The 17,993-nt window shown below is 42.5% G+C and overlaps 1 protein-coding gene across 4 annotated transcripts in view; it reads left to right on the top strand.

Annotated features, from left to right (window-relative positions):
- HERC3 (HECT and RLD domain containing E3 ubiquitin protein ligase 3) overlaps positions 1-17,993 on the top strand; it is a 198,292-nt gene that overhangs the window by 61,526 nt on the left and 118,773 nt on the right. For all 4 annotated transcript variants that reach the window (XM_070790897.1, XM_019962470.2, XM_070790896.1 and 1 more), the window contains exon 3: positions 5,421-5,686. In XM_070790897.1, the coding sequence (XP_070646998.1) occupies positions 5,461-5,686 (226 nt within the window). In that variant the 5' untranslated portion in view covers positions 5,421-5,460. The remainder of the gene's footprint in view (positions 1-5,420; positions 5,687-17,993) is intronic.

Below are 17,993 nucleotides of genomic sequence, written 5' to 3'. Positions count from 1 at the left end.
TTCATGGCTGCAGTCACCATCTGTAGTGATTTTGGAGCCCCAAAAATAAAGTCTCTCATTGTTTCCATTGTTTCCCCGTCTATTTGCCATGAAATGATGGGACCGGATGCCATGATCTTCATTTTTAAATGTTGAGTTTTAGCCAACTTTTTCACTCTCCTCTTTAACTTTCATCAAGAGGCTCTTTAGTTCCTCTTCACTTTCTGCCATAAGGGTGGTATCATCTGCATATCTGAGGTTATTGATATTTCTCCCGGCAATCTTGATTCTAGCTTGTGCTTCATCCAGCCCAGTGTTTCTCATGATGTACTCTGCATATAAGTTAAATAAGCAGGGTGACAATATACAGCCTTGATGTATTCCTTTCCCAATTTGGAACCAGTCTGTTGTTCCATGTCCAGTTCTAACTGTTGCTTCTTGACCTGCATACAGATTTCTCAGGAGGCAGGTCAGGTGGTCTGGTATTCCCATCTCTTTTAAGAATTTTCCACAGTTTGTGGTGATCCACACAGTCAAAGCCTTTGGCATACTCAATAAAGGAGAAGTAGATGTTTTCCTGAAACTGTCTTGCTTTTTTGATGATCCAACGGATGTTGGCAATTTGATCTCTCGTTCCTCTGCCTTTTCTTAATACAGCTTGAACATCTGAAGTTCACTTTTCCATACTGTTGAAGCCTGGCTTGGAGAATTTTGAGCATTACTTTACTAGCGTGTGAGATGACTACAATTGTGTGGTAGTTTGAACATTCTTTGGTAGTGCCTTTCTTTGACATTGGAATGAAACTGACCTTTTCCAGTCCTGTGGCCACCGCTGAGTTTTTCAGATTTGCTGGTGTATTGGGTGTAGCACTTTGACAGCATCATCTTTTAAGATGTGAAATAGCTCAACTGGAATTCCATCACCTCCACTAGCTTTTTTGTAGTGATGCTTCCTAAGGCCCACTTGACTTCACATTCCAGGATGTCTGGCTCTAGGTGAGTGATCACACCATCGTGGTTATCTGGATCATGAAGATCTTTTTTGTATATTTCTTCTGTGTATTGTTGCCACCTCTTCTTAATATCTTCTGCTTCTGTTAGGTCCATACCATTTCTGTCCTTTATTGTGCCTAGTTTGCATGAAATATTCTCTTGGTATCTCTAATTTTCTTAAAGAGATCTCTAGTCTTTTCCATTCTATTGTTTTCCTCTATTTCTTTGCACTGATCACTGAGGAAGGCTTTCTCATCTTTCCTTGCTATTCTTTGGAACTCTGCATTCAGATGCTTATATCTTTCCTTTTCTCCTTTGCTTTCGCTTCTCTTCTTTTCACAGCTATTTGTAAGGCCTCCTCAGACAGCCATTTTGCTTTTTTGCATTTCTTTTTCTTGGGGATGGTCTTTATCACTGCCTCCTGTACAATGTCACGAACATCTGTCCATAGAGCTTCAGGCACTCTATCAGATATAATCCCTTGAGTCAATTTGTCACTTCCACCCTATAATCGTAAGGGATTTGATTTAGGTCAGACCTGAATGGTCTAGTGGTTTTCCCTACTTTCTTCAATTTAAGTCTGAATTTGGCAATAAGGAGTTCATGATCTGAGCCACAGTCAGCTCCCAGTCTTGTTTTTGCTTACTGTATGTAGCTTCTCCAGCTTTGGCTGCAAAGAATATAAGGAATCTGAATTCAGTATTGACCATCTGGTGATGTCCATGTGTAGAGTCTTCTCTTGTGTTATTGGAAGAGGGTGTTTGCTATGACCAGTGCGTTCTCTTGGCAAAACTCTGTTAGCTTTTGCCCTGCTTCATTCTGTACTCCAAGGTGAAATCTGTCTCTTACTCCAGGTATCTCTTGACTTCCTACTTTTGCATTCCAGTTCCGTATAATGAAAAGGACATCTTTTTGGGTGTTAGTCCTAGAAAGTCCTGTAGGTCTTCATAGAACCGTTCAACTTCAGCTTCTTCAGCGTTACTGGTCGGAGCATAGACTTGGATTACTGTGATATTGAATGGTTTGCCTTGGAAATGAATAGATATAATTCTGCCGTTTTTGAGATTGCATCCAAGTACTGAATTTCAGACTTTTTTGTTGACTATGATAGCTACTCCATTTCTTTTAAGGGATTCTTGCCCACAGTAGTAGATATAATGGTCATCTGAGGTAAATTCACCCGTTCCAGTCCATTTTAGTTCGCTGATTCCTAGAATGTCGATGTTCACTCTTGGCATCTCCTGTTTGATCACTTCCAATTTACCTTGATTTATGGACCTAACATTCCAGGTTCCTATGCAATATTGTTCTTTACAGCATCGGACTTTACTTCCAGCACCAGTCACATCCACAACGGGGTGTTGTTTTTGCTTTGGCTCCGTCTCTTCATTCTTTTTGGAGTTATTTCTCCACTGTTCTCCAGTGGCATGTTGGGCACCTACTGACCTGGGGAGTTCATCTTTCAGTGTCCTCTCTTTTTGCCTTGTCATACTGTTTATGGGGTTCTCAAAGACAGACAGAGATTAGACAAAAGGGCAGTCGATAACACCTTTGAGGAATTTATTTTGAGCAAAGCTTCCTTCTTCAGAAAGGTTGCACCATCTTGGGTTGCAGCTTTCTCTTTTGCTTTTTAGCCATGGCCTCTATCCCCTTTTTATTTGATGCATAATGTTCCTTTATATTTTACTGATGAGTAGTGTCTGTTGATGGATATGTGGGTTGTTGCTGTTTTAGTTTCATATGAGTAAAGCTGCTGTGAGCATTGTTTATAGATCTTTGCATATATAGACGTACAGTCATGCTTCTTGATACCATATTTCTAGACATATTGTACTTGGCTGGTTAAGGGGATGGGTTAATGCTGCTGCTGCCTAATCTCATCCTGTATCTCTCAATGAGGAGTACTTTCACTCTCAGAGGGCAATTTTATTTTTAAGTTTCTAAGACACCTTGTGTTGTGTACTGACTCCATATGTTTTTGTGCGTGTTCTTGCTTCTTTAGGTGACATATAAATCTGCTTGGGTGGCAGTGTAACCCAGTGGGTAAGAGTGTGCACATTAGCATCAGGCCTAGATTCATAGCCTGGTTCTGTTCCTTCCAGCTCTGTGACCTTGGGAATGCTTCTTAATCTCTCTGAGCCTTGCTTTATCTGAAAATGAAGCTAAAAATAGTGCTTAGGGCAGAGTAGTTAAGATGAAAAGAGATAATGATATGAAAGGCTTATTAGCACAGTGACTGTGGTATGGGCAGCACTATGATTGTTTATATAATTATTGGTAGGAGAGAGAAGATAAACTCATGAAACATTAAAAATGAAGAAAGAAATTAGTATAAATACAGCAGCTGAGCAGACTGGGAAAATTAAATTAATGACTAGATTATATGATCTTGCTTCTCATTTAAAATGTCTGTCCTACCTCCTCTCCATCCCCATTCCCTCCCTAGTTTGCATTTTATCTCTCCTCCCATCTTTCCCATCACTGCATTTAACTCAAAGAATAATATTTAAGTTTAAGATTTTATTTTAGTTTTAGTCTCTACACAGAAATAAAAAACAGAAGGAGAGCTTCCTGATTAAGACAGTAAATTAAGATGCAGTTTTATATTTTATTTTGGGCCTTTTTATGCCTTTCCAGAAAGCCTGAAGAGTTCAAACAGTCATATAGTATTATATAGGTAGTCAGATAACATTCCGTTGTTTGGAAACCTCACACTTCATTTCATCAATTGATGGGAATTTTTGTTATTTTCACCTTTTGGTACTATGAGCAGTGCTGCTGTGAGCATTCATGTACCAATTTTTTGTGGAAATATGTTTATAATTCTCTTGTATATATACCTCGGAGTGAAATTATTGGATTCTAAGTGGTGTTGGAGAAGACTCTTGAGAGTCCCTTGGACTGCAAGGAGATCCAACCAGTCCATTCTAAAGATCAGTCCTGGGTGTTCTTTGGAAGGAATGATGCTGAAGCTGAAACTCCAATACTTTGGCCACCTCATGGAAAGAGTTGACTCATTGGAAAAGACTCTGATGCTGGGAGGGGTTGGGGACAGGAGGAGAAGGGGATGACAGAGGATGAGATGGCTGGATGGCATCACCGACTCGATGGATGTGAGTTTGAGTGAACTCCGGGAGTTGGTGATGAACAGGGAGGCCTGGCGTGCTGCGATTCATGGGGTTGCAAAGAGTCGGACACAACTGCGTGACTGAACTGAACTGAAGGTAACTGTGTTTAGCCTTTTGAGGAACTTTGAGACTGTTTTACATTTACATTCCTACCAGCAATGTAGGAGGGTTCTAATTTATCCACATCTTCACCAGCATTTGTTATTATCTGTTCTTTTCTGATGATAGCCCTCCTGTTGTTGTTTGTTTAGAAGTTAGTCATGTCTGACTCTTTTACGACTCCTTGGACTGTAGCCTGCCAGGCTCCTCTGTCCATGGGATTTCCCAGGCAAGAATACTGGACTGGGTTGCCATTTCCTCCTCCAGGGGATCTTCTCTAACTAAGAATCAATCCCGAGTCTCCTGCATTGCAGGTGGATTCTTTATCACTGAATCACCAGGGAAGCCCTATATCCCTCCTAGTGGGTGCAAACTGGTAGAGAGAGAGATATGAGCTTTTGTTTTTGCTTATATACAAGGGAAACATGAATTTTTAAATGGTAGCAAAACGTTGGGGGTAGTCAGCTATAATCAGCCAAAGGTTGAACACCTGCTAAATCAGAGAGGTATATGTTGTGATGTGGTCTGTGCCTGAGGCAGTTAAAATCTGGCTGAGGAGTTCAGTTGTAAAAGATAGAGAAAGAGTCCATCAAGGCAGTATAGTAAATGTGTCAGAGGAATGCAGGCTGACTGTGGCTGGAATGGTCCCCAGAGGCTCTCAGGTAGGAAGTGAAGCTTGACCCACATCCTGAAGCATGTGTGAGAGGGAATGGCAGAGAAGATAACATATTTTTTCTCATTGCTCATGTTTGAGTGGTGAATTATTACAAGCTAACAATTGGCTACATAAAGGAATTAGTTCAAACTTAATTAAAAAAAAAAAAAGACCCTCCCCCACCCTCCTCCAGAAAACTCAAAGGAAAGGTACAACAAGAAAGGGCAAGGTGAAGTCATGAGGGTAATTTCAAAATAGGTATTGCCATCGTGCTCTGCATAGATTGTTTCAGCAAGTCACCTGAACTCAGTTCTTCATCAGTGATCCGAAAACCACGTTCTGTGTTCACTGTTCCTTGACAGAAAGCAGAATTTATTTAGAAATTTTAAAAACTCTTACCAAAACACAAAATAGCATTATTACTATAATTACTGAAGCAATATTAATATGTTTTATTTTGAGATCCAAGGTATATGAAGACTATTAAGGGGAAAGCTTTTTAAAATTGATGATGTTTATTTAAAGTGACTTTTTTCTGATCCTCCATCCCTTTTTTTTTTTTAAAGCTTTCTTCTAGGCTACATGACTTCCTGAACAACGAGAACAATGTTATGTTGGGGATATTGGTCTCTGGGCCAACCTGGGATCAGCCCTAACCTGCAGGGCATTGTGGCTGAGCCACAGGTGTGTGGATTTATATCCGACAGAAGCGTCAAGGAGGTGGCCTGTGGAGGAAACCACTCCGTGTTCCTGCTGGAGGATGGCGAAGTTTACACGTGCGGTGTGAACACCAAGGGGCAGCTGGGCCACGAGAGGGAAGGCAACAAGCCGGGTAAGTGGCCCTTGTCGGCCTCGATGACTGGGGAGTCAGGCTGAGGACCTGAGGAGCTGGTTGAAGATTTTCTTACCGAGTGTTGACCTTTTAGGGAGGCTCTCCTTTTGGTGAGAAATGGTGAGGGAGGGTCTTAAATTGTGACTTGGTAGTATTTTTCACAATAGCACGTGCCGTTTTCTTATTTGCTGTCTTTTTTAGTTCAATCCAAATCAAGATTCCAAAGCTTCATGAAAGAAGAGCCTTGGTGTTTTTAGTCTAGGTGCTTTTTCTCTTTTGTGTTCTTTTAGGAAAGTCAGTTTGGCATCAGGATGTGACTGCTTCTCTCTTTTTTCATATTTATTCCCTCCCATGGCAAAGTGGCTATGTTCTATAATTCCCCTGTTCAAGTGTTAGTATTAATTTACATTTGTTAATTTTTTTGTTGACCCTTGGTTAAACGGCTGCAAGGCTGGTCTTAAGGATAAATTATGAAGTGTGTGAAGCATGGTTTCTGGGCTCTTAACCCATTCTTTGCCTCCAGGTTCCCTCATTAGAACCTCCCTGAGAACCACCCTCCAACCCCTAGGCCTGCCCACCTGGAGCAACACCCAGCGTTCTATAGGGGTTCCTAACCAGTGGGCCCTGGACTCAGGGGAGTTCAGGGAAGGGGTTTGTAGTATGGGCCATGCGTATGTACACCTTTATGTGTACAGCCCACCTGATAACTACGTATTTTCAAATGGAAGTAAATCCTGTTGTTCACTGAAATAATTCAATTAACAGTGCTACTGGCTCATTATTTGAGTTAATGAATCCTAATCATGTGTTTAACCAATTAATATAATACAGAATCATAATATATAGCTATTATGGTGGTGGCAAGGTTTTTGACTTTTAAAAACACTTTTCATATTGGGAAAAAAAACGGGTCTTTTTCCCCACTCTTCCTGTAATAACTTGTGTTTTACATGAAGCTTCTCTGCTTACCCTGTTCCCAGGTGAGAACCAGTATCTAACAGCTAACACCTGCAGAGGGGTTGATGGGCGGTCCCAACCCAAAGGCGTGCTCCTTCGTGGGGGAATGTCTACATTTAAGACCCACTTTATCTCTGGGTTGGGAAGATTCCCTGGAGGAGGAGAATATTAAGACCACTCCAATATTCTTGCCTGGAAAATTCCATGGGCAGAGAAGCCTGGTGGGCTACAGTCCATGGGGCCGCAAAGAGTTGGGCATGGCTGAGCACACGTATACATTAAAAGATACGTTGGGCCCCCTTTGTACCAGTGAACCTGCACGGACTTGTGCTCACCGTGGCCAGCCTGTGAAGGGCGTGTTTTGGGATCAGGAGGAGATCTTTCCAGTAACTCCTGCAGAGACACCATGGTGAGTGTGAACCCTGGAGTCAGACACACCTCGTGCAGGAGGCATTACCTCTCTCTGACTCTGTTTCTGAGCCCAGGCTCTTTTCCTTTAAAAGGAGACTTCCTACCGTTCTGTGGCTCTTGATGAAGTAGATTCTAATGATAAAGAAGTCTCCCCAAAGCCACTTTAGCCTGTGTGGTTGCCGTCCCCTCCGTCTCCTCTACCCCCTCTAGTCTGTTTTCTCTGTGACTGCCTTCTGTCAGGCCACCAGCACTCAGAGGTGCCTCACTGCCTCCTTGGTCCTAGGAGCTGGAGCTGGAGGATTGGACCTGCGGTGGCAGCTGAAAAAGGAAATGAAACCCTTGCAGGCCAGCGATAGCAAAGGTCTGCAGATGGCACCCTGGTGAATACACCTGAGTGCCATCTGCCATTCTTCTAGCCAGCCCTCCGGCCAGAGTCCCCGGGGCTGGCGCTGGGCGGCTGGTGGGGCTCTGGAAGCTGGTGTGCGACCTGGGAGCGGTCAGCCTGCGTCTTCCTGGACTTGGCTTGGCCTGCACCCACTCCCTGGAGGCTAGGCTAAGTGATGGCGAGAGACTTGAGCTAGAGGTGTGCCAAGAAAGCTTTCGGATTAAATCATGGAATCCAGCCCGTGCTTGTAATCCAAATTTGGAATAAGCCAGGTTCTAGTGTAAATTACAGTGGACTCCAGAAATTTCTGTTGCTGGTTAAGCTTGCCTGTTAATTATAAACTCTGAGGCAGCTGCAGAATAGTGCCTCTTTGAATGGAAAGATTCTGTGGGTGGGCACCTCCCTTTCTTTAATTTTTTCTTCGGTAGGTGTGCTCTAAATCTGGGTGCCGTTGGGTTTATTTTTAAGGAGTGGGAAAAAGAGAATGAGCTTGTTTCCTATATGTGTTTATTGAGAACCATGACCTGGGGTGCTGCTAGGCACGGAAGGGACGTCAGTGACAGAGGGGCCCTGTTTCGGGAAGCCTGGGCTGGCCGGGCCCACGGGAACGCCGTCCCTGAGTCACCCCTGCGATCTTCGGGAGGGAGCTTGCGAGAAGGCCACCTCCCCAGAGAGTCTGCTTCTGGGCGCAGCGGGCAGGTCTGCGATTTCAGGTCAGCATCAGTACCCAGTTCAAAGGATTTAGCAGTAGGAAGGGTTAGAAAGAGTGAGGGGCAGGAAAGGTGGGAGAAGGTGGTGCTGTTGGGGATGCACAGGGACAGAACCCTTGCAGGTGAACGTGTGCCGTGAGTCTGTGCTGCCAGTCGTGAGACACCAGTTTTTCCACTTTGTCTCTAGCTGGCAAAGTGGCAGGGCACCTGAGTTCACTCTTAGGGGGAGGAGGAATCCTGTCCTTGTCAGCAGAGCAGTGGCGTAAAGCCCTCCACAGCAGTTTGAAAGTTTTTTTTTCCCCCTCTCTTTGAGAACATCGGATTGTTTCCTGTGGCTTTTGCTGCTTCTGAGGCTGCTGTGCTTTCTTTGTACTCGGATTTCTTTGCTCCCTGACGCGGCCCTTGTGTGACCTGTCAGTTATGTCTCTGTGCCGGGCGCAGGGAGGGTGTTTCCAGGCCACGCCAGTACTGGAACTCCAGGTTATGCAGGCCCCGATGTCTTCCCAGTGTGTCAGACGGCCTGGGCTTCTAGCTCGGGTGTGTCCATGATTCATTCATTTGTTCTTCGGCCAGAGGTAGAGGCCTGCGTTTCCCAGAAGCATTTTTTATCAGCAGGATCTCAAAGCCCCATCTAAACTCAGTGTCCAACTTTTAAAAATAAGTGTCAGGCTTATTACTGTGGTGCGTACTCATCTCCCATAGGACTTTTTTCTCCTTTATTCTCTCCCTCACGTTGTGGTATCAGCCTGTCTCCTCCCCAAAATCAAGGAGTTTCAGTGCTTAGGACAGCATAGGATGATTACTAATTTTCTCATGTTTTTGTCCATGAAGTCATCGCAACTTAGAGCTACGTTACGGGAAGATGTGTGTGCCTCCTTGTTTTTTTAAATAAAGCAAGCAAACAGAACATGAGTTTTCTTTTAAATGATTTTTTAAGTAATTAATCCGTAACTGAACATTAAACAAATCTTGAAGTATTTTACTAAATTAAAGTAGAAACTAGTTGCCCACAGAAAAATGTTCAAAAATTTTGCCTTATTTTACTGTGCTTCTCTTATTCCCGCCCATCCATGTTGTAAGGGACAGTTCTTTTCCCGCACATACTCTGATTTCCCATACTGGGATTTTTAGCATAAGCTAATCCTTGTGTTGTCAGGGATGTCTGAATTTATGTAAACCTCCTCTAACCTTTCTTCCTGTCTTGAGTAGGCAAAAACTATGGTAGATGTAATTATTTAGTTTAACCTATGTTAAATTTAAAAAATTCTGCATAGATATCCCAGGAAACCTTTCCATAGCAAACCCAAAGGGTAACTAATTATAAACAGACTAACACTTCTGTGCAGCGGTATTTGATTCATACTTGTGACTGGTTCCTTTTACCTCCTCCTTAGTTTCTTTCCTTCTTGTAGGTAATTTAATCCAGTTCACATTTTGTATTCAATCAGAGTATTTCCATAATGCCCATCACCATATGTAACAGCTCTCCCGCTGTTTGATAAATGAGGTTTATAAAGCAGAGCATCTCAAAAGCCTCAATTCCCAGAGCTGTAGTTGCTGCTAACCCCGAGAAGTAGCACTTTGAACCAGCTTATCAGGTTGCTGTAGGGCGTCTGAAGGACGCAATAACTCTGTCATGTTAATCAGCTTTTGCCGAAAAGCAAACTAACTGAGCTGAAAGGAAATAGAAGAAATCCTGTGGTGACTTTGTAATATTGAAACACGCGTTTCCGTGGGCATAACTCTGATATAAAAAGCAGAAGGTGCTGTAGCAAATATTCATATCTCAACTCTGCCCTTGTTAGGAGCCCATCTCTTTCTCATTAGGAATTGCAGGTGGTTGGGGCTGGGAGTGGGGCTGCACAGCCCTCTCTGATGAGGAGGAGAAGGGTAGTTATCAACCTCCGTAGAGTCTGTTGATTTGTTGACTGCTTTCATAGCTGAGTGGACAGCTTTCTGGTCCAGAGGCCTAGGGATTGGGAGCAAATGTCAATACTTTTTATTTCCTGGTGTGGTTAGTGAAAAGTCACTTTTTTTTCTGTCTAAAGTACTCTGCCTACTTTCTTGAAAGACATTTTGAATGTTTTAGAAAATATATACTTATTAATGAGCATATTCTTCAATGTGAGATAATGTTTGTGTTCTAAATATTTGCAGTTTACTTTTAAGTAATTAACACAGTGGTTTGCATCATGACATAAGTCTCAATTCATGTCAATTTTAAAAGTGGTTAAGTATACATACTACAAGCTCTCTTCATCTCAACATGCTGAGTATTTTTAAGCTGATACTTCTCACGATAGTCCTGTAAAGTAGGTCAGTATTATCTCAGGTGTATGTAAAGAAGAGGAAAGAGAGTTGACTGTGAGTCATGGTCGGGTACCAACAGTTTGGTTTTAATAATCCTAGAATTTTGTTCACAGACATCTTTTTAACCTCAGGCTGTTTGGGAAGGCCCAATAGAATTTTATTTCCAAGGTGTCTTTCTTGTTTATATTTAATTTCCACTTAGTCCTTGTAAAAAGAAACAAAAAGATAAGTTGGCCACCAAGAAGCTTGTATCTTTAATTTACAGGTTGAATACCACATCTGATCAAGGTGTTTTGATGAAAGGTGCGGAGAAGCAGTTCCTTTTCATCTTTAAAATCATTAGATGACTGTTTGTCAGCTGACAAAAAAGCTTTTGTGCTTTTTTGGATATCATAATCTGGGGAAAAAGAACACATAATTGGAAGTTACATTTTTGCCTTGAAATTTACCTCTTGTTCTTTGTTCCTTTATTTCCTCGAATTACTTACTTCTCATGAAGTCATGGGGTTAGCAGATACTTACGGAGTGGTTAGACTACCAGGTCCCACGTTTGTTCTAGACACTGCCAGGACACAACATGCTCAGTGCACAGCTGCCTTTTGGTAGTTTATAGGCCAGGTGGGAATAAGGTGTGTTCCTATGAAGGCTTCACAATGCAGTTCATCTTGTGCCAAGAGAGTGATCGAGGTCCCAAGCGTGTCAAATTTAGAATTGTGGTGGAGAGTTAAGTCTAAGTCGGGTCACCAACAGTGCTGAATTCTGATTTCTAAGAATTTTTTTCCACCAACACACATATGAAGTTCAAGTTTACTGCAGATTTGTGAGCTTGCAGGAGGAGTGAGCTTTACAAGAGCTTTACAAGGTGCCAAAGACAGGGCACCTTTGGTAATGGCGTCAGTGCTCCAGGGATGTTTCGTGATTTTAGTAAGTCCACCCTTGAATGTTTATGTTGTAATAATGACTTCCTTGTCTGGCAGTCTTGATGAACTCTTGTCTGGCTTGGTGATCTGTGATCTGGACTGATCAAGGATAGGTAAATGGTTCTAAATTTATCAGTCTGGATGGGGTATATCTAGTCAGCTGGTATTTCAGTGATTTAGGAGCTACTGCAATCTTTGAGTAAATGCCCTTTGATGGCATGTAATATTGAAATCTCTGGCAATTCTGCAACGGATATGGTCTCATATCCTTACAGATTTAAAATAATTTTTCTCTAATTATTCAGATATGTTTTTCAATTTCTATTATACATAATTACTAACTAACTCAGAGCAATTGAAGTTGTTATGTGAGTGATTTTAGTGTTAGCTAACTATGCAGACTATATAATGAATAAGAGCATGGACTCTGGAGTGACTTATGGGTTGGAATCAACTCGCTGGCTGTGTGATTCTGAGAAAGTTGCTTAACCTCTTTGTGTCTCAGTTTTCTTAGTTGTAAAGTGTGGATAATGTTAATCAGATCAGATCAGATCAGTTGCTCAGTCGTGTCTGACTCTTTGCGACCCCATGAATCACAGCACGCCAGGCCTCCCTGTCCATCACCAACTCCCGGAGTTCACTCAGACTCACGTCCATCGAGTCAGTGATGCCATCCAGCCATCTCATCCTCTGTCGTCCCCTTCTCCTCCTGCCCCCAATCCCTCCCAGCATCAGAGTCTTTTCCAATGAGTCAACTCTTCGCATGAGGTGGCCAAAGTACTGGAGTTTCAGCCTTAGCATCATTCCTTCCAAAGAAATCCCAGGGCTGATCTCCTTTAGAATGGACTGGTTGGATCTCCTTGCAGTCCAAGGGACTCTCGAGTCTTCTCCAACACCACAGTTCAAAAGCATCAATTCTTCGGTGCTCAGCCTTCTTCACAGTCCAACTCTCACATCCATACATGACCACAGGAAAAACCATAGCCTTGACTAGATGAACCTTTGTTGGCAAAGTAATGTCTCTGTTTTTGAATATGCTATCTAGGTTGGTCATAACTTTCCTTCCAAGGAGTAAGCGTCTTTTAATTTCATGGCTGCAGTCACCATCTGTAGTGATTTTGGAGCCCAAAAAATAAAGTCTGACACTGTTTCCACTGTTTCCCCATCTATTTCCCATGAAGTGGTGGGACCGGATGCCATGATCTTCGTTTTCTGAATGTTGAGCTTTAAGCCAACTTTTTCACTCTCCACTTTCACTTTCATCAAGAGGCTTTTGAGTTCCTCTTCACTTTCTGCCATAAGGGTGGTGTCATCTGCATATCTGAGCTTACTGATATTTCTCCCAGCAATCTTGATTCCAGTTTGTGTTTCTTCCAGTCCAGCGTTTCTCATGATGTAGTCTGCATATAAGTTAAATAAGCAGGGTGACAATATACAGCCTTGACGTACTCCTTTTCCTATTTGGAACCAGTCTGTTGTTCCATGTCCAGTTCTAACTGTTGCTTCCTGACCTGCATACAAATTTCTCAAGAGGCAGATCAGGTGGTCTGGTATTCCCATCTCTTTCAGAATTTTCCACAGTTGATTGTCATCCACACAGTCAAAGGCTTTGGCATAGTCAATAAAGCAGAAATAGATGTTTTTCTGGAACTCTCTTGCTTTTTCTATGATCCAGCGGATGTTGGCAATTTGATCTCTGGTTCCTCTGCCTTTTCTAAAACCAGCTTGAGCATCAGGAAGTTCACGGTTCACATATTGCTGAAGCCTGGCTTGGAGAATTTTGAGCATTACTTTACTAACGTGTGAAATGAGTGCAATTGTGCGGTAGTTTGAGCATTCTTTGGCATTGCCTTTCTTTGAGATTGGAATGAAAACTGACCTTTTCCAGTCCTGTGGCCACTGCTGAGTTTTCGAGATTTGCTGGCATATTGAGTGCAGCACTTTCACAGCATCATCTTTCAGAATTTGAATAGCTCAACTGGAATTCCATCACCTCCACTAGCTTTGTTCATAGTGATGCTTTCTAAGGCCCACTTGACTTCACATTCCAGGATGTCTGGCTCTAGGTCAGTGATCACACCATCGTGATTATCTGGGTCATGAAGATCTTTTTTGTACAGTTCTTCTGTGTATTCTTTGCCATCTCTTCTTAATATCTTCTGCTTCTGTTAGGTCCATACCATTTCTGTCCTTTATCGAGCTCATCTTTGCATGAAATGTTCCCTTGGTATCTCTGATTTTCTTGAAGAGATCTCTAGTCTTTCCCATTCTGTTGTTTTCCTCTATTTCTTTGCACTGATTGCTAAAGAAGGCTTTCTTATCTCTTCTTGCTATTCTTTGGAACTCTGCATTCAGATGTTTATATCTTTCCTTTTCTCATTTGCTTTTCATTTCTCTTCTTTTCACAGCTATTTGTAAGGCCTCCCCAGACAGCCATTTTGCTTTTTTGCATTTCTTTTCTATGGGAATGGTCTTGATCTCTGTTTCCTGTACAATGTCACGAACCTCATTCCATAGTTAATAACGTCTACCTATTAGGACTGTTGTAAGGATTTAGTAAGCTGTATATCAGTCAGATGTTTGGAATAATGTCTGGCTGAAAGTAAGCATTTAATTAGCCCTAGCTATTTGGAGAAGGCAATGGCATCCCACTCCAGTACTCTTGCCTGGAAAATCCCATGGACGGAGTGGGCTGCAGTCCATGGGGTCACGAAGAGTTGGACACGACTGAGCGATTTCCTTTCACTTTTCCCTTTCATGCATTGGAGAAGGAAATGGCAATCCACTCTAGTGTTCTTGCCTGGAGAGTCCCAGGGACGGGGGAGCCTGTTGGGCTGCCGTCTCTGGGGTCGCACAGAGTCGGACATGACTGAAGCAACTCAGCAGCAGCAGCTCTTATTACTGCTAGCCTCCCAGGTGACTCAGTGGTAAAGAATTTGCCTGCCAGTGCAGGAAACACAAGAGACGTTGGTTTGATCCCTGAGCCAGGAAGATCCCTTGGAGAAGAAAATGGCAACCCACTCCAGTATTCTTACCTGGGGAATCCCATGGACTATAGCCCACCAGGCTCCTCTGTCCCTGGGATTACAAAAATTGGACATGACTTAGTGACTAAACAACAACATTATTACTTCTGGTAGTAGTAATTTGTCTTAACATATTCTATTAGAAAAATTTTTTGATCCTGCTATTCCAGCATATGAACAAATTCATAAATTAATTACATATATGTTCAATTTAGTTCAGTTGCTCAGTTGTGTCCTACTCTTTATGACCCCATGGACTGTAGCACACCAGGCTTCCCTTTCCATCACCAACTCCCTGAGCCTGCTCAAATTCATGTCCATTGAGTCGGTGATGCCATCCAACCTCTTGTTCTCTGTCATCCCCTTCTCCTCCTGTCTTCAGTCTTTCCCAGCATTAGGGTCTTTTCTAATGGGTCTGTTCTTCCCATCAGGTGTCCAAAGTATTGGAGCTTATTCTTAGGCATCAGTCCTTTCAGTGAATATTCAGGACTAGTTTTCTTTTGGATGGACTGGTTGGATCTCCTTGCAGTCCAAGGGACTCTCAAGAGGCTTCTCCAACACCACAGTTCGAAAGCATCAATTCTTTGGCGCTCAGCTTTCTTTATAGTCCAACTCTCACTTCCATACATGGATACTGGAAAAACCATAGCTTTGACTAGATGGACCTTTGTTGGCAAAGTAATATCTCTGCTTTTTAATATGCTGTCTAGGTTGGTTATAGCTTTTCTTCCAAGGATCAAGTGTCTTTTAATTTCATGGCTGCAGTCACCAACTGCAGTGATTTTGAAGCCCAAGAAAATAAAGTCTGTCACTCTTTCCATTGTTTCCCCGTCTATTTGCCATGAAGTGATGGGACCAGATGCCATGATCTTCGTCTTTTGAAAGTTGAGTTTTAAGCCAGCTTTTTCACTCTTCCTCTTTCACTTTCATCAAGAGGCTCTTTGATTCCTCTTTGTTTTCTGCCATGAGGGTGGTGTCATCTGCATATCTGAGGTTATTGATATTTCTACCAGCAGTCTTGATTCCAGCTTGTGCTTCATCCAGCCTGGCATTTCACATGATGTACTCTGCATATAAGTTAAATAAGCAGGGTGACAACATGCAGCCTTGATGTACTCCTTTCCCAATTTGGAACTAGTCCATTGTTCCATGTCCAGTTCTAACTGTTGCTTCCTGACCTGCATACAGATTTCTCAGGAGGCAGGTCAGGTGGTCTGGTATTCCCATCTCTTGAAGAATGTTCGACAGTTTGTTGTGATCCATACAGTCAAAGGCTTTAGTGTAGTCAGTGAAGTAGTAGTAGATGTTTTTCTGGAATTCTCTTGCTTTTACAATGATCCAACGAATGTTGGCAGTTTGATCTCTGGTTCCTTTGCCTTTTCTAAATCCAGCTTAAACATCTGGAAGTTCTCACTTCATGTACTTTTGAAGCCTAACTTGGAGAATTTTGAGCATACTTTGCTAGCATGTGAGATGAGTGCAGTTGTGCTGTAGTTTGAACATTCTTTAGCATTTCAGTTCAGTCCCTCAGTTATGTCTGACTCTTTGCAACCCCATGAATCGTAGCACGCCAGGCCTCTCTGTCCATCACCAACTCCCGGAGTTCACTCAAACTCACGTCCGTCGAGTTGGTGATGCCATCCACCCATCTCATCCTCCATCGTCCCCTTTTCCTCCTTCCCCCAATCCCTCCCAGCATCAGAGTCTTTTCCAATGAGTCAACTCTTTGAATGAGGTGGCCAAAGTATTGGAGTTTCAGCTTTAGCATCAGTCTTTCCAAAGAATACCCAGGACTGATCTCTTTTAGAATGGACTGGTTGGATCTTCTATACATAAATAAGTAACTGTTAATCATTTTTATAGGTTCTCTTAACTCTGTAGGATCTAATAAATGCTACATATATCCAGGGGAGGGAGGTGATATAGGTTAGGGATGTTAAGAGAGACTTATTTTGATTTTTAAAGGACAGTCTGTTTTCTTTTTCTTTTTTTTTTTGGTTGGGGGGGGGTGGCGTGGTGTCTTTTACCTTACTGGTCCCAAGAAAAATACCTTAGATAAATTCAGGAACTCTGTAAAAGCTGCTTTTCCACACGTGGAGATATATACATGTATCTTATCTCTACACCATGGTTTACATTGCCTCCAGCATTCTGGTTCAAAATTGCAAAGATGAGGGAACCAAATGAGGCCACTGTGGACATTGTGGCCTACCAGGGGTACTTAGTGGTGCTCCTAGAGGACTTGAAGTGGTTTGCCAACATGTGGACAGGTGATACGATCTTACCACAGTTTCAGAAAATAGACTGCAATCCATTGATACTGAGCCCAGTTGAATTTTGTGGGCTGTCACTTTAGGCTTCCGGTTAGCTTTGATGGAGGTGAATCTTTGGACAAGAATATCCATGACCTGAAGAAAGGTAAGTGGTTTTCTTTCTGCATTCTGCAGTTGCCTAAGAAGCAATCACCCTGGAGTCTGAATTTATCTGGTCCTTGTTTTACTTATTTTTTAATGGGCCTCTGTCACTCAGGATGCTTTTATCTGCAAGTAGCAGAATACTAAACTAAATGTGGCTAAACAATGAGTGAAATTTCTGATCTCAAACCCAGAAAGGTCTATAGAGAGGTACAGGGTTGGTTAGAGCAAGGGCACACTGACACCGTCAAGCCACCCAAGCATCAAGGTGCTTCTCACCTTGCTATTCTGCCATCTGCATTAACTGTGTTAATCATACTTGGGCTTGTCCCCTCATGGTCACAAGGTGACTGCCACAGCTCTAGGTACCACATCCCCACACAGCTGCGTTCAGAGACAGACAGGGAGGGGAGTTGCTTGTGTTGCCTTTCACAATGGGGAAAATCTTTCTCAGGAACCCCCAGCATACATCATCTTTAGTCTCATGGGCCAGGCCTGAAAAGTGAAATGAGGATCATTTGATTGGTTTAGGGCTCATCGCCTAGGCCTGGGGAGGGCCCAGTAGCCGTGAGGGTTCTGGTGCAACGAAGAGGGGTCAGCGGCTGACAAGTAAGCAGTACATAGTGTGTGATTTCATAGTGCATGCAAACTTGTTTCTTTGAACCATTAAGTCTATGTTTTGCTACATGTTATGATTTATAGTTCCTTTTATGAACTCAACACCTTCACATCTGCTTTTAGAACAAAAATGGCTACTATCATGAGGCAGGGCTTTCTCTGTAGTATTTATTATGTGATATATGATGCGAAATTGTGTGTTTCTGAAAAATTAGTATCTTATTCACCTATGTATTTTAGTGCTAAGCATCATGTGGTAGGCACATAGTGTAGGTAACTTATTAAATGTATGCAGTGCTTCATGGGTTTTATTATTTAGTTATGTTACCATGCTCTCTGTGAGCTCTGGGAGATTGCTAGGGTTAGGTCAACAAAGATTAGAGTGATTTGTGTTTAAAGAAATTCGCTGAATTTCAAGGATGAAGGACAGAAGAGTTGACTTGAATGTTTTACCCACCCTTCAATTTTTCATTCTTCCCTGAAAGTAACGGAAGCGCTTTGGTGACACCTTTAGTGTATGCGATGCAGAGACATTCATGATAAACAGTGTCTCGTC

Source organism: Bos indicus, chromosome 6, assembly GCF_029378745.1.
Source record: "Bos indicus isolate NIAB-ARS_2022 breed Sahiwal x Tharparkar chromosome 6, NIAB-ARS_B.indTharparkar_mat_pri_1.0, whole genome shotgun sequence".
Classification (NCBI taxonomy): domain Eukaryota; kingdom Metazoa; phylum Chordata; class Mammalia; order Artiodactyla; family Bovidae; genus Bos; species Bos indicus.
The sequence above is the reverse complement of the archived record's forward strand: the minus strand, read 5'-3'. Positions and strand labels throughout refer to the sequence as shown.